At 42.3% G+C, this 13,730-nt stretch overlaps 1 protein-coding gene across 4 annotated transcripts in view; it reads right to left on the bottom strand.

The window, feature by feature from the left end:
- Positions 1-13,730, bottom strand: part of TNR (tenascin R) — a 510,704-nt gene that overhangs the window by 63,342 nt on the left and 433,632 nt on the right. For 3 of the 4 annotated variants that reach the window (XM_084779764.1, XM_084779763.1, XM_084779765.1), the window contains 3 exons: positions 8,115-8,378; positions 5,168-5,283; positions 2,700-2,850 (listed from right to left, as the gene is read on the bottom strand). In XM_084779764.1, the coding sequence (XP_084635890.1) occupies positions 2,700-2,850; positions 5,168-5,283; positions 8,115-8,378 (531 nt within the window). The remainder of the gene's footprint in view (positions 1-2,699; positions 2,851-5,167; positions 5,284-8,114; positions 8,379-13,730) is intronic. The other variant, XM_084779766.1, reaches the window with a different exon arrangement.

Consider the following 13,730-nt stretch of genomic DNA (forward strand, 5'->3'; position numbering starts at 1 on the left):
ATGTGAAACACAGTAGACACTCAATGAGTGCGGAATGAATTAAATGAAAGGATGAGCCTCTTCATCCATGAGAACAGGGGTGGGAGGGCATTTCTTTGAACTGGAGGTTTTTTTTTTTTTTAAGTGGGGAGTGGGATGGGAAATGCATCAGGGAAAACCAGATAACCACATAAAGCTTTTGTCCTTCAACTCTTTAGAACCAAAAGCTCTAATCATAATGGATTGGCCATATTTGAATGTGATTATGTAGCACAGAGGGCGTTAGCCACAGGAGGTCTTGTATTTGCATTCATAAAATGGCCTGCCTGGAAAAAGCCAGTCTGAGTGCAGATGAGGACTCAGAGCTTCACAGGAGGGGGTTGGTGTAGGTCAGACCTCAGCAGAAGGAAATAATCAAATGATTGTTTCCTAAAAGCAGCAGCCAGGGACTGGGAGCCAGCCATCTTCCCTGCTGCACTTGGATTCTGCCCTTTGTTGGTCAATTGGTCTTAATGTCCTGCTCCAATCAAGGCTGAGGCAGCTTGCTTTCAATTGCAGTACTAATTTCTAAACAAATAGAGATCCTTTCAAAAAATGGAAGGCATATGTTACTTTTCTTTTTTCTCTTCCTTTTTACATTCTTATAACTTAATACATCATGCAAAGCCATTAGGTAGGACTTCTTTTCTTAATTGAAAGCTGCCTAGCTTTCCCATGGTTTTCTAAATCTGGAGCTTTTAATTTTAATTTTAAGGAACTCTCAAAATGTACTTCAAATATTATTTTAAAAATCGGTTTGGAGATAAGACTGAGACAGGGTTGGATTGCTTCTTTAAGTGCCCTCAATACTCTGGAAATGAATTACTCAGCTGGAATGCTCTCTTTCCACTTCCAAACCATCTTTACTTTCCAGCCTTTTCCCTGCTAATGTTTTCTTTCTTTTCTTCTTTCTTTTCTTTTTCTTTTTAAAAAAATGTCAGTCATAGGACCGGCCTGGGGACACTTCATATAAGAAGTGAATAATCGATGCCAGTTAGCAAATGTCCAGCCTTGAGAATCCAGCATACAGATTCGTACCCATGACACTCTGGAGAGTCCTCCAGAGTACCACTGTTTATTTGCCTCCTTGTGTTTTCTTCTGAAGCCCACTTGATTAAACAGTGCTTCTCCAAGCCTCCTCATCCCCATAGTGAAACTTTGTTTTTCAGGTAAAAACATCTTGGGCTGGAGAGATGGCTCAGAGGTCAAGAACACTGGTTGCTCTTCCAGAGGTCTTGAGTTCAGTTCCCAGCAATTACGTGGTACCTCACAACCATCTATAAAGGGATCTGATGCCCTCTTCTGGTATGCAGGTGTACTTAATTCAAGATCGCTCATGTTAAAAGAAATATATAAGTAAATACATTTAAAAAAAGAAAAAGAAAAGGGGAAAGGAAAAAATGGATGTACAAAATAGGAAGCAGATCAAAGTTGAACTTCCCTGGGTGGCAGTTTGGGAGAGAAGTAATTAGAGGTGCAGATCTCCCCGGGATCCTGACCTTGAGACATGGCTCTGGCACCCTGATGCAGCAAAGCAACATAAGCTAATGCCACAATAGTTTTTGTTTTCTTTTTTTTTAAGTTTACCACTTTTTAGACTGAGCCTAAGTCTCAGAACCTGATGCTGTCACTGTGGATACAAATGTCTAAGTTTGAGCCATTAGTCCACAACATGGTTCCATTGCATAATGCTGGTGCACCCTTTCCTACCCAAGTCAACCTTTTGTTCTGGACTTAAGACTGGTTTTTCTGGGCATCAATTTCTGCTTATGAAAAAGAAAACTGTATTCATAGTCATCTGTCTTCTTTTTTGCTAACAGAAAGTCGCTTAAGCTCTACATCTCAGCTTCCCCATCGATAAACAAGAGGCAAAAACCTAATAGCAGGTGCTACTTATCCCTTCTGAGGAACTCTCAAGAGCCACACACATGTGTATCACAGTTGCTAAGTTACAGCACTGAAGTTGAACATCCTCTGTCAGCTAGGAGGACAATAAAGCAAACTATGACGTGGTTAATGAATTGATCTTGAAAATATAATGAGCCTGGATTAGATAAACTGTGGACGCAAAAAGAATAATCAACTTGAGCCATCACCTTGGTCAGTGGCTCAGCTCTGCCTCCTGGTTTCAAGTAGCCTGCCCCCTACTGCTCCTGCTTCTCGCACGTTTTGTGTATATGTATATACATCAAGTATTAAGCACTCATTAGTATAGTGCTAATTACATTGTATGCTGTACTTAATTTAATCTTCCTTTCAATTCAATAGAGAAGGTGTTATAAAACAGATTGAGGTTTGTAAAGGTTTAGCTGAATGTCTCCAAGTCGTACAGTGGGTAAGAATGAGTTGGCGTTGGCTGGTTTCAAAGCTTATGACAATAGGAGATTGTTGAATGAAGCTTCTTAATAAGTGAGATTAGTAAAAACACACTGGGACTATCAATAGAGAATTTCTTCTACGAAACAATCTCTCAGGTTTCTATGCTTGCAAGGGTGAGCACTAAGGAGTATGATCTGATAAGCATCTGGTAGGGTATGTACGTTTCCACATTCCTACAGCATTTCTGCTGTCTGAGAAATCCTGGAGTTTTCCTCCCCTGCCCCCTCCCCCCCCCCCCCCCCCCCCCGCCGTCCACTCCTGGCAGTTCTCTGGGCAGCAATGGGAAGAGTCGGGGCACTTACCAGTGGAGACGCTGGCAGAGGTAGGAGGGCTCCTGGCTTGTTCCTTTAGAGCCACAACATTCACAATGTATTCCTCGCCAGGTTTCAGTCCCGTCTGGTTAAAGGAGGTAACATCGCTGGGGAGCTGAGCAATCACCCCTCCTTCATTGTTCTGGATGGAGAGTGGGGCAGAACAGAGAAATGAGAAGAGTCACTGGGAAAGAAATTTGGTGAGAGGAAGAGAAAGGGGGCAGTTGCTAATTGTACACACTGGAAATTACAAAGTGGACTATATCTGTTCCCTATGCTTGGCCCAGAAACACGCCCAACAGTCTCGAGAAGAACCAATTGTCAAGAACATTTCTTTGGCCCCTCTTGAATTTTCTGAGTTTGCAAATAAAAACTAGTTATATAGTGATGCAGATTGACCCTTGTCCAAGATTTAATGTTTTATGGTCACAATCCATGTCCATCAGATTTTTTGGCACCTATTGTGATGAGTACGCCTTTAGCTGTTTATAATAATTCACTTGCTTGTATGTGCATATACATGAATATATATATTCCAATCTAAGGTATTACTGGGTTTGTTTTAAAACCCAGAACTATTGTCTCCCCTTTTTTCTCATAGTGCCACCCTGGTTGCCAATCTGTTATTGTCATGTTTTCCCTTCACTCACACCATGAAGCATAAAGAAATAGAAAAGAAACAAAGAAAGAAATAGAAATAACGTGAAAGAAAGGAGATGAATGTGTGAAAAAGGAAAGGTGAAAAAGCGATTTGATGATGTTGGGTTCAGAATTTATTGTCAGTTTTGATCTATCCGTTATCTTTATGTAGGTATACATGCAATGTATGTATTTCTATGTATCTATGTATCTATCTATCTATCTCTACTATCTGTCTAATGTCTATCTATCCATTGACCTACCTCTGTACTTATTTACTTCTTTTTTTTTAAACCAATCTCCTTCTATTTATCATCTATCCATTGACCTACTTACAAGTTTTCTAATGTGTACTTTGGAAGTAGCAGAGACAGAGGGATGCTTTGTAACCCTGCCATTCTTACATGTTCTTCAGTCTCTATTTATGTCACCTGGGTGCTCCATATATAACTTATAGCCATGCTCTTATAAATCAATGTGATAAATGCTCCCTCTCCGTGGCTTCAACTTATACATTACAACATCTATTCCATGCAGCCATGTGTGTGATCTTGGCTGGCCCTGACTAGCTTGTCTCTCATTCAAAAGTTTTATATAATATATGTAGAGCAGGAGAACTTGACAGGTTTTTTTTTTCTACCTGAGCAGCAGGATGACATGATTTTTCCTGCCTTGTTATAAACCCAGTTGCCTGCTATTCTTTATTGGCCATTTAACTCAGATAAGACATATCCTAACAGATTTGTATAGAACATCTGTTTAGGCGTATTTAGCTTGCCGTGACATGACTATATCCACACAGGAGTGTGGGAGCTCCAGAGAAAAGCCTGAGACTCAGGATTTTTGTCTTAAACCTGGCAGACGATGTCACTTAAGATCTCCGAGTCTTGGTCTCCACAGACTAAACAAAGCTAAATGTAAAATGAAGGCTCAGACTCCCTTTGCTTGAAGGTCTTTTGTAGCTACAACAGTCATGGCTGCAGGAGCTTTGGAGTGAAAGAACAGTAAAACCACAGTCTTGTTAGCCAAAAATGTGTCAGCTGTCATTAAGTCTGATGAATGACCCAAAAAATGCTTTTTGATGGTGAAGGATGAAGACAGAGGGAAGGAGTGCACTGCGCGCCATATCCATGAGTGATGCTGAGGGAGGATATGAACGGAGCCAACAAATGCCGGAACCTGGAGCAGCGCTGGCCAGTCGCAGACAGTCCTGGGATTCATAAAATAAAACACCGCTTTAAAGACCAGCGAGGACACTTAGGATACTTTCAACTCACAAGTTATAATAATTAATTTGCCTAAGGAAAAAGGAAAAATCTTGCCCAATGGATTATAAGTTCATTTTCACTAATTCAGTAGAGCCAAGGTTATGTTTTATAGTGCTAACCTTCAGATACCGAGGCCCACAAGCTAAGCTTGTCTGCACTTATCTGTGGGCTGACTGTGTGACTGATTCCATTTGGTGGTTCTTATGTGCTAATGGGAAGGACTCAACTCATTGGAGGCTTGGTTTGCAGGCTCACTAGAAGCTCAGCTCTCCAAACCCTGATGTTCCCTCTGCAGACAGCTGGATCTTGGCTCTACTTCCTTTGTGCCCTATCCTCCAAGGCCTGGAGCAGAGCTCAGGTTGGATTCGTTAGTCCTCTGGCCTATGTGAGAACAGTGTCCTATGGGCCAGACCCTCACAACATGTCCTGTGTCTTCGGTAGCTTTGGCAATTCCATTGGATAGTATCTTCTTTGCTGCCCCAAATCTAAATGAAGGATAGGAAAATAGCAAATCAGGCTTGTTTCAGTGAGCTGGTAGTTGAGTTAAGTTACCTTTGGGATGAAGCTGATCTCCCACCCATCGAAGGAGAATGAGAAGGGTTCCCACTGCACCTCCACGGTGGTCTCTGTGATCGTCTTGAACTGTAGCCCTTGAGGAGTGGAGAGATCTGGAACACAGCAATGTGGGTGGCAATGTCATGGCCATCCCTGGCAGGGGTAGAGATCGCTTCCTGGTGTCCTGGGTGAGGAGAGGTGTGGTGGGCAACCCTAATCCTGCTGCAGACAGTCTCAGTGACAGGGCCAGCACACAGTCGTGGGGCCCTGGTGCTCAGTGTGGGTGAACACATGAGCCAACTTAAGAAATGTAATCATTAGTTTTGTCCTTTTCACTTATTCCATGACAGCAAATGTTAATGTTAAATTTTTTTGAAATGATGTTTTCTTTTCCTTCCTCATGTGGTAGAACCTGGCACTAAGTAAAAATCCTTTCTCAGAGGACTCAAATGCTACCTTTAGATGCTACCGTGCAGGACTCCTGGGGGTCCAGATAGGATCTGATACCAGTATTCCTATTTTATACCCAGGAAAAGGGAGGCACAGAGGAGGATGGCTGGAGACATGGGGTAAGTCAGCTCCAGAGTGAAACTGGATGCTTTTCTTGAATACCTGAGGTGCAGTGAACATATTGAGACTCAAACTACTATGCCTTGGGTGGTGTGAATTTGCTACTTAATGCACATGAAGGAAACACAGGCATATATAGAATGCTCCATCCTTTCTTCTCTTGCTCACTTTTGCCTCGCTTACCTAGTTTCGCTTTGTTCCTAATCTCTCTCTCTTTCTCTCCATTCCTTCCCCCCCCCCCGCCCCCGCACACACATACACAAGTTCAGTGAGGTGGACGTATGCTTTGTCCTGATGGCACTCCAGTCACCAGCCCTGAAATACCACAGTGTGACTTTTCACAATTCTCTAGGAAGCCTGCTCCCGTGTTACTGTTGCTTCTCAGGCTATTCCCACTGGAAAAGGACAGATGCCCCAACCCCCACCCCCGTGGAGAAACTTCCTTGGTGGGAAGGCAGCACTGACTCTGAACCCACTTTGAAGGAAAGTCAGGGGAGTTTACAAGACTTTGTCTTTGTCACATAGGATCTAGCTCGAGGGGATGCACAGAATTGGCACAACAAATTGCCATCGGAGACCGCCGCACTGAGACGTGGTTGTGGATAGGGGAGGAGCCCTCTGGGATAAGCCAGGCACTCCAGGGGGTGACTCATCCCCCAGCACAGCAGGAAAGGCAGCAGATGGTGACCTGCCTCCACACAATCACTGCAGATATTTAAAACTACTTCTCAGGCACCAGATTTTCTTTTAAGGGTCAGATATAAACAGAGATAACTATAGGCAGATTTAACACACTCAGCATTCGTGAGAGAGTCCAATATTATCACAAGACTTCAGTCACCCGCAAGTGAGGCAAGGTGACTTCTTTAAGTCTGTGTCCCTCCCTGTTTTTGCATCTTTCAAATCTCAGACTTTGGCCTCTTGGAGGTCCTCAAGGCCAACTCTTTTTAACTTGACATTTCCTTTTCCTGAATGTTCTCAGCATCTGTTATCCAAATGCCATTTGTCATTTGAGACCTACATAGAATGGGCTCGAAGCTCTCATTCCCTACTCGGTCATAAGTTCTCTTTACAGACCCGACGGGCTTTCTGAATTCCGAGGGTCTCTGTTTCCATGGTCACAATTCTTGTTTTAGCCTCTTGTCACTGCTTGGCTGTACCTTTCAGCCCTCATCTTTCAGATGTCCTCATTGTAGAATCTAGTTAGGCATAGCCCCTTACCTCGCTATCTCTATGAGGGGTACAGGCATCTGTGGTACAACTTTTGCACTAGATCTGAGGCAGCAAGAATGCCTGCTGCCCAGCTACTGGAAATGTCTTTTCCAGAGTTGAGTACCTTAGTTTTGGAAAGTTGAAAGTAATACAGACTCTTTGTAAGCAATATAATAACTCAGAAGTATGCAAAGAAAAGAAATAGCATTTTCTTTCTCCTCGCTTTATTTTCGGGCAGATTCAATGTTAACACTTAGTAAGTTATCTCTTATATTTTTCTTTCTTGCTTCATTGTTTGTTTTTTTGGTTTTGAGACAGGGTTTCTCTGTGTAACAGAGCCTTGGTTGTCCTGGACTTGCTGTGGAGACCAGGCTGGCCTTGAACTCATACATATCCACCTGCCTCTGTCTCCTAAATGCTGGGATTAAAGGCTTGCACCACCACACCTGGCATTTCTTGTAGTTTTCTATGATGAACTAAACATATACAGAACATAGATACAGATCCAGAGAAGGTCCTCCTTGTGATAAAGAAATAATAGAAAAACTTTCCAGAAATTATGAATCACGGACACTGTTCAGCTTACTTTGTGTCTATGTCTTCACTCTCACTTTCCCCGTTGTAGATTTCTAAATTATCTTCTAGAACTTCAACTTGTATTAATAAAAGGACTATTAGGATATAAAGTCATAAAGAAATTATGCCACTTCTTTACTAGAAATAGATGTCATCAGCTCTGGCTTAAAATAATGTGGTTATGTTGTTTTACCCTCACTCTGCTTAGCGCTCACCACTTGTAATATATTGCCCTTGTTTATTACACTTCAAAGCTCCTAGTTTTGAATCTCTAACTGGATCAAGTCTCACACTGCCCTTGACTTCCAGCACAGGCCAGTTTATAGCAAATCAGTGCTGAGTAATTAAAATATGGTTTGTTCTAGAATTCACAGACATTGCCTGACTTTGGAAGCTCTTGTAATCAGAAGCCCCTGTTTCATAGTGGGCCGTTTTTTAAATGAGTCACATCTGAAGCCCTTACCCCCAAGAGCCAAACTATTGCAGGCATCCCTCAAGAATTAAGAAAAGACACTACTATCATGAATGCCCATGGTCTCATGTAGGAGAAAATAAAAATGAAGCAGGACGGGGAAATGGTACGTACGAGTGGCCACCTTGGCAGTGATGGGAAGGCTGAGGATGTTGCTAATGACAGCATAGACGCTGATGTTGTAGGTGAGACCTGGCTCCAGCTCCGTGATGCTGACACCACTCCAATCTCCAGGCACGCGCTGTTGGAGCTGAAGGCCCCCCAGGGCCGTCGGCTGGTAAGAGATCACATATTCCGTCACTGCCATCGGCCCGTCCCATTCCAGCTCAATGGACCTGTCGCTGATACCAGCCACTCGCAAGTCCTCTGGAGGGGCAACTACCAGGAGGCAATACATAGATAGCGTGAGCTCAGAGGATTGCCTTTCCCAGCCTGGACTCAACTTTCTTGCTCACATTTCACCCCCTAATTCCTTGTCTGGAGTTCTGTTAGGCTCCATGGCTTGGTTCTCTACTGAAAATGCCAAGTTCCACAGGCCATAAAGGAGTATGATGTGGGAGCTGGTCTCTACTGTCTTGTGAAGGCTGACTGCCAAATTTTCAGGCATTCTTCCTGACTGTTCACAGGTATTGTCATTGTTAAAGGGGAAATACTGTGAAATGGTAATTAGGCAAATTGCATCTAAAAGGTAATTCTTTAAGACCCATCACTTTAATAATAATTTCTCTGCATTTTATAATTAACCATGCCTTTTAGGTGATTTTGGTGTGTTCCATCTCTGGTAGAAGTACTACATAGTTGCATTCTGTTCCCAACTCCATGATTACTAATGTCACACAAGTAGCTTGAAACAGGCCATGGAGGTGTTTATACCATGGAAATATGCAAAGGCTACAAATAAGGGCTTACTTGTTTGTTTTCCTTCAGAGAGCCAGTTGTTGGATTTTTCATAGCACACCACCAGCTAAGCACTTTGGCGGTTTAATAAATTGCTGCCGTCAGACTGTCCTGACAGCCAGTTCTGGTTTAGCAAGTGGAAATAAAGACTAATTCCTGTTTTTCTTACAAATTATATGAAGCCAAAACAGCATGTCCTACATCTCATGGCCTAATGAAAATGCTCAGTATCCTTTATTATAACATTCGCCCCTTTAAAAGGATGGCATTTAAGCCCTGAAGCAGATATAACTGTTTCAAACTAATTTTCATTAGCCTTGACCTTGGAGAGGTTGACCAGAAAGTGTTCTTGAGTGCTTTGCTTTTCTTACTTGTCGAGCTTTGCAAATGCTGTTCAGAGTTGCCAAAGGTTAAACCATATTGAAATAGCCTCTCTTGTGCAGCTCCCCTGGGAAGTAAGGATTCACCATAGGATGGACATCAAATCATTGAACCTTTAAGACTAATTAGAAAGCTAACTCTAGTGTTTATAATTGGACCTGCTCATAGATTACAGCAAAGATCAAGCCAAGATTTAAGTGATCGTAATTAACTTCCATGTTTGTATGTGGTAGAGGTTCCCATTGGGTTAAGAGTTGTCGTTGGTTTTGAATTTCTCTCTGGGTTATCTCACGCTTTCACCTTTACAAACAAACAGGGCCAGGCCAGGTGCTTTTCACAGGGACATGAGAGGCGGAGGAGAATGTGCTCCTTGTGCTCAACCAGGAAACCTCAAGTGTTTGGCTAAGAGAACCAAGGAGCCCTTTAACTGATTTAAGATTCAAGAGAAAGAATAATATCATCGGTCTATATTTAGTTTTGCCCCAAACCATTCTCTGCATAAAACAGTTGAGAAAATAAAGTTTCTTCAGAATGAAGAGGGGAAACCTTATCTGAAACAGGAAGTCTATACTTTCTTATTAATTAATTTATTTATTTTTGTTCTCACAACGTAGCCCAGGCTATGCTGGAACATATAATCCTCCAGCCTCACCCCAGTCCCCTAATTGCTGAGATTATAGTTCTGCACCATTATTCCCACACATGCCTTAAGATTTACTCTAAACAAACTTTCAGCAAATCCTCCTGGCATGAGCCACCACAACTGGCTGAAACAAACTTTCAAAACAAAAAAAAATGTGTAAATAAAATTTAATTAAACTTTTAAATGCACTGTTTATGCCTCTGACATTATAAATGCTAAAGTGAACTAACTGAGAACCTGCCACTGTTTGGCTTTTTTTATTTTTACTTTATTTATTTATTTATTTATTTATTTTTTTGGTATTTTTTATGTGCCAGGCAAAATGGTCATCACTTTACCCTGGGTTCTCCTGTTTCAGCCTCTACTAGGAAAGTGAGGTACACAAAAAGCAAACACAGACGCGAGAATTTGAACCCTGGGTACAACGACTAGAGAAAATGTCAACATTTCAATTATAAAGTATGTCAGATATACCAACCATTTAATGAATTTTTTTAAAAAATCCCTTTTTAGCAGCCTGGGCAGGTGGTTAGGGTAGGTAGATTAATCTAACATCACAGGAGAGGGCTGAGTGGAGGGATGTGTCAAAATCCAGACACCGAGGCACAGGAGAACCACCTCTCAAAGTCTGGACTGTCTACTACACATTGCACGCACTGTCTTCTTTTGTTTACGCACAGCCCTTCTAGAAGTGTAAAGAAGCGCCATGAGGAACAGTCCAAATGACTTAGACTTGTGTTCAACAGAGTTTTTTCTCACACTGCCTCCGGTGAGTCAATACCTTTACTCTGAGACTTACTGACAGACCTCTTCCTGTCAGAGGCAGAAGTGGTCATTCCAAATTCCAAGTCACTGGCAACTCTTGGGGCCTGTGGGACTAGACATTAGTGGGTGATCTACACAGGGCATTTGAAATCTTAAAGCAAAGAAGAGATGCAGAGAAACTGTCATCCTCAGCATCCTTGGCAGTTAACACTGCCTTTGCATCGGACTGAGAGAACAGTGTCTGCTGTTTTCTGTGTCAGAAGCACTCTGGGGAATTATAGGCCAATGAAGGTGACAGCAGTCACTACCAAACAAACGACACTGAACGATAAAACAAGCTACAAAAACAATGCATGCAATGGATGTGTGGTGAGTGCCAAGCAGTTGCAGTCTAACTCTCTTTGCAGCTTTCGTTTTGAGACTTGTGGAAAAGCCAAGGGCTGGAAAGGAAGAGACTGGCTGGAGGATCCAGGCCTGTTTATTTAAAAAGCAGCCTTGCCATTTCCTTTTCAGATCTTGAGTCACCCAGGCTGCGTTTTTGCTCTGTAGAATAAGTGGTTCCAAGAGCCAGAGGTCGGGCAGCTTGTCTCAACAGAGCTGAACAATGATGTTGATAAATTCCCACACATCTCACCGAATCCCAGGGAACTATGTCCTGCTCACTCTTAGAGAGCTTTCAGCAGCTCACTCACCAGCTCCTGCATTAACCACCAACATGGTAAAGACTCCAGGTGTTTCACAAAGGACTCTAGGTGTTTCTCATTGAAACAACAACAACAACAACAACAACAAAATAAAACTCATTTTCTGGCCTCAGCATTTATGTCAAAAGGCTACTTGTGTGTTTGATGACAATGCTTTTATTTTTCAACTCTGTTTAGTTTAGCATCTCAAAGAGGTTTAGAGACTGCTGGGAGTTGGTGGATGGACAAAGTTCTCATTCTTACTCTGTTCTTAATGAGTTCTTGGTTCTGGGTAAAACCTGTATCTGACTGCTTCTTTTCAAATCTGTAACAGAAGAAGCTCAAAGCAGCTTTTTTCTAAACCTTGTTTTAAGGACACGAACTTACAAACTTACGAGCTTGTATTATCTTTACATGGGCAGAGGACAAGGTAGAAAGACTCATTGGCATACAATGTGCAGAGATCAAGGCTGGGAGTCAACTGGGATGGCCTTGCTGTCAACTAGTCAATTGTCTGGATGCTGGGTGACAGGGGGCCTTGTAATGAAATCTACACGGTGGGCAGCTATTCTTCATGTCCTGCCAAAGAAAAATAGGGACCTACAAGGAAGTCTACTTTGTGACTGTCCATGCTTTCACCTTTCTGACACTTCTGCCCTCTGTCTCCGTGCACTCCTGGGAGCTGTCTTGTGTACGCCTGGCCAAAAATGTCAAACAGTGAGTAAATACGCCCCACTCCTACGTGCTCTTCACAAAGAGCTAGCAAAGTAGCACTTTAGATAATGACACACATCCCTTTCTGGAAGAGACCTGTGGCATTTGGTTTTAAAGGCAGGCATTAAGAGGAGCACCTCCTGCATTGAGAGGTGGCTCCAGGGTTGCTATAGAAACAGATGGAGATTATGCAACTGTCTTCCCTCATGGGCCTTGAACCAGTAAAGAAAATTTATCTGGGTTTGCAGAAGTCTTCCCCAAACAGCACAGAGTGGTTATGTCCAAGGTAGTATGGATGCTAGCTTCGGACTTGACCCAGATGTCACTGTACGAACAGCTGCTGAGTCTTGCCCGATGGCATCTCCAGTTCAGTTTGAACACAGCATCAGATCAAGTTTGTTTTCTTTTACAAATAGACCTGAGCCTGTGGAAATGCATGCCTAGAACATGACAAGTATATTCAGATTCTCAGACTTAGTTGTATTAGGAAACACGTGTGCTGTAGACCAGCATTAAAACAGCTTGATGCAAGGTGACCCTTGGCGTCCTCTGGCTGGGACCTCTGGGAGCCTCTCTGGGAGCTAAGCTTTGGGTTCGCAGCAATTGTCCTAGTGAGTGCTTCAGACCCAGGACCAGACCAGACTGAGGGCTAACTTCCTGCTTTAGTTTTGACATGGAATACTTGGTCTAATGACTATACTTTTAGAAAGGACTTTCAATCCGGTAAACAGAATTGAAAGGCTAGATTAAGTAAGTGAATATAGGAGAAATGTAACTTAGAAAAATTTTTTAAAAAGCTATTTTCTTCCTAAGCAGTGAGCTCTTGTCCCCCTTTTGTTGCCATTAACCCAGTATAAGGGTTTAATTTGAAGCCACATGTGCAGATGCTGAATAACAGAAAGCCATGGTAGCTAGCTTCCTAGGATTTGTCTCTTAGAAATTACTAGAATTGCTCAATTAGTAAGCTTTAAATGTTATTTTTTTATTTGTTGAAAACATTCCCAGGAGGTGTTCTGAGCTCATGACAGAAAGGATCAGTTACTTAATCTATACTCGTAACAGCACAAACATATAAGCAATAGTCACTGATTTAGTTGGAAGAGGATGAACAATAGAAAAACAATGGGAATAATGATTTTGGGGAAAATCATAAAAATCACCACTAGCCCCATGAAATACTGCCATCTCCCTGTTTGTTAGATTTAGGCTTTTGAACAGCATGGCAGGACACAACTGTTCTATCGTTATCTACAACGTATGCTGCATATGGTTGGTTCCTGTTTGTGGCTATAATCATCTGGAACAAAATGAGTCATATCTGTTTAATATTCTATACTAATTGTTAGAATGTCAGCTTCTTGGTAATTTCATAAATTAATCTGATCCTGCAATCTGTAAGCTAACCAGATAAACAGGGAACTGGGGCCATCCTCCCTCAAGCAATGACGTAGCATGTTGACATACAGTAATGGGTGAGGGAGATACTTTTAAACAAGGTACAACTCATGGATTCTCATTTGTTAAAGACCAACCTTATCCAGCATGTTCCCACGACATTTTTCTGCCTGCTGTGATCTGAACATCGTTTGTGTATGTCCCTCTAGGCTTCAGCAGTTAAAATGTGATGCCCATTCTGAGTTATTAAAA

This window comes from Acomys minous, assembly GCF_964271855.1.
Source record: "Acomys minous genome assembly, chromosome: 1".
Lineage (NCBI taxonomy): Eukaryota > Metazoa > Chordata > Mammalia > Rodentia > Muridae > Acomys > Acomys minous.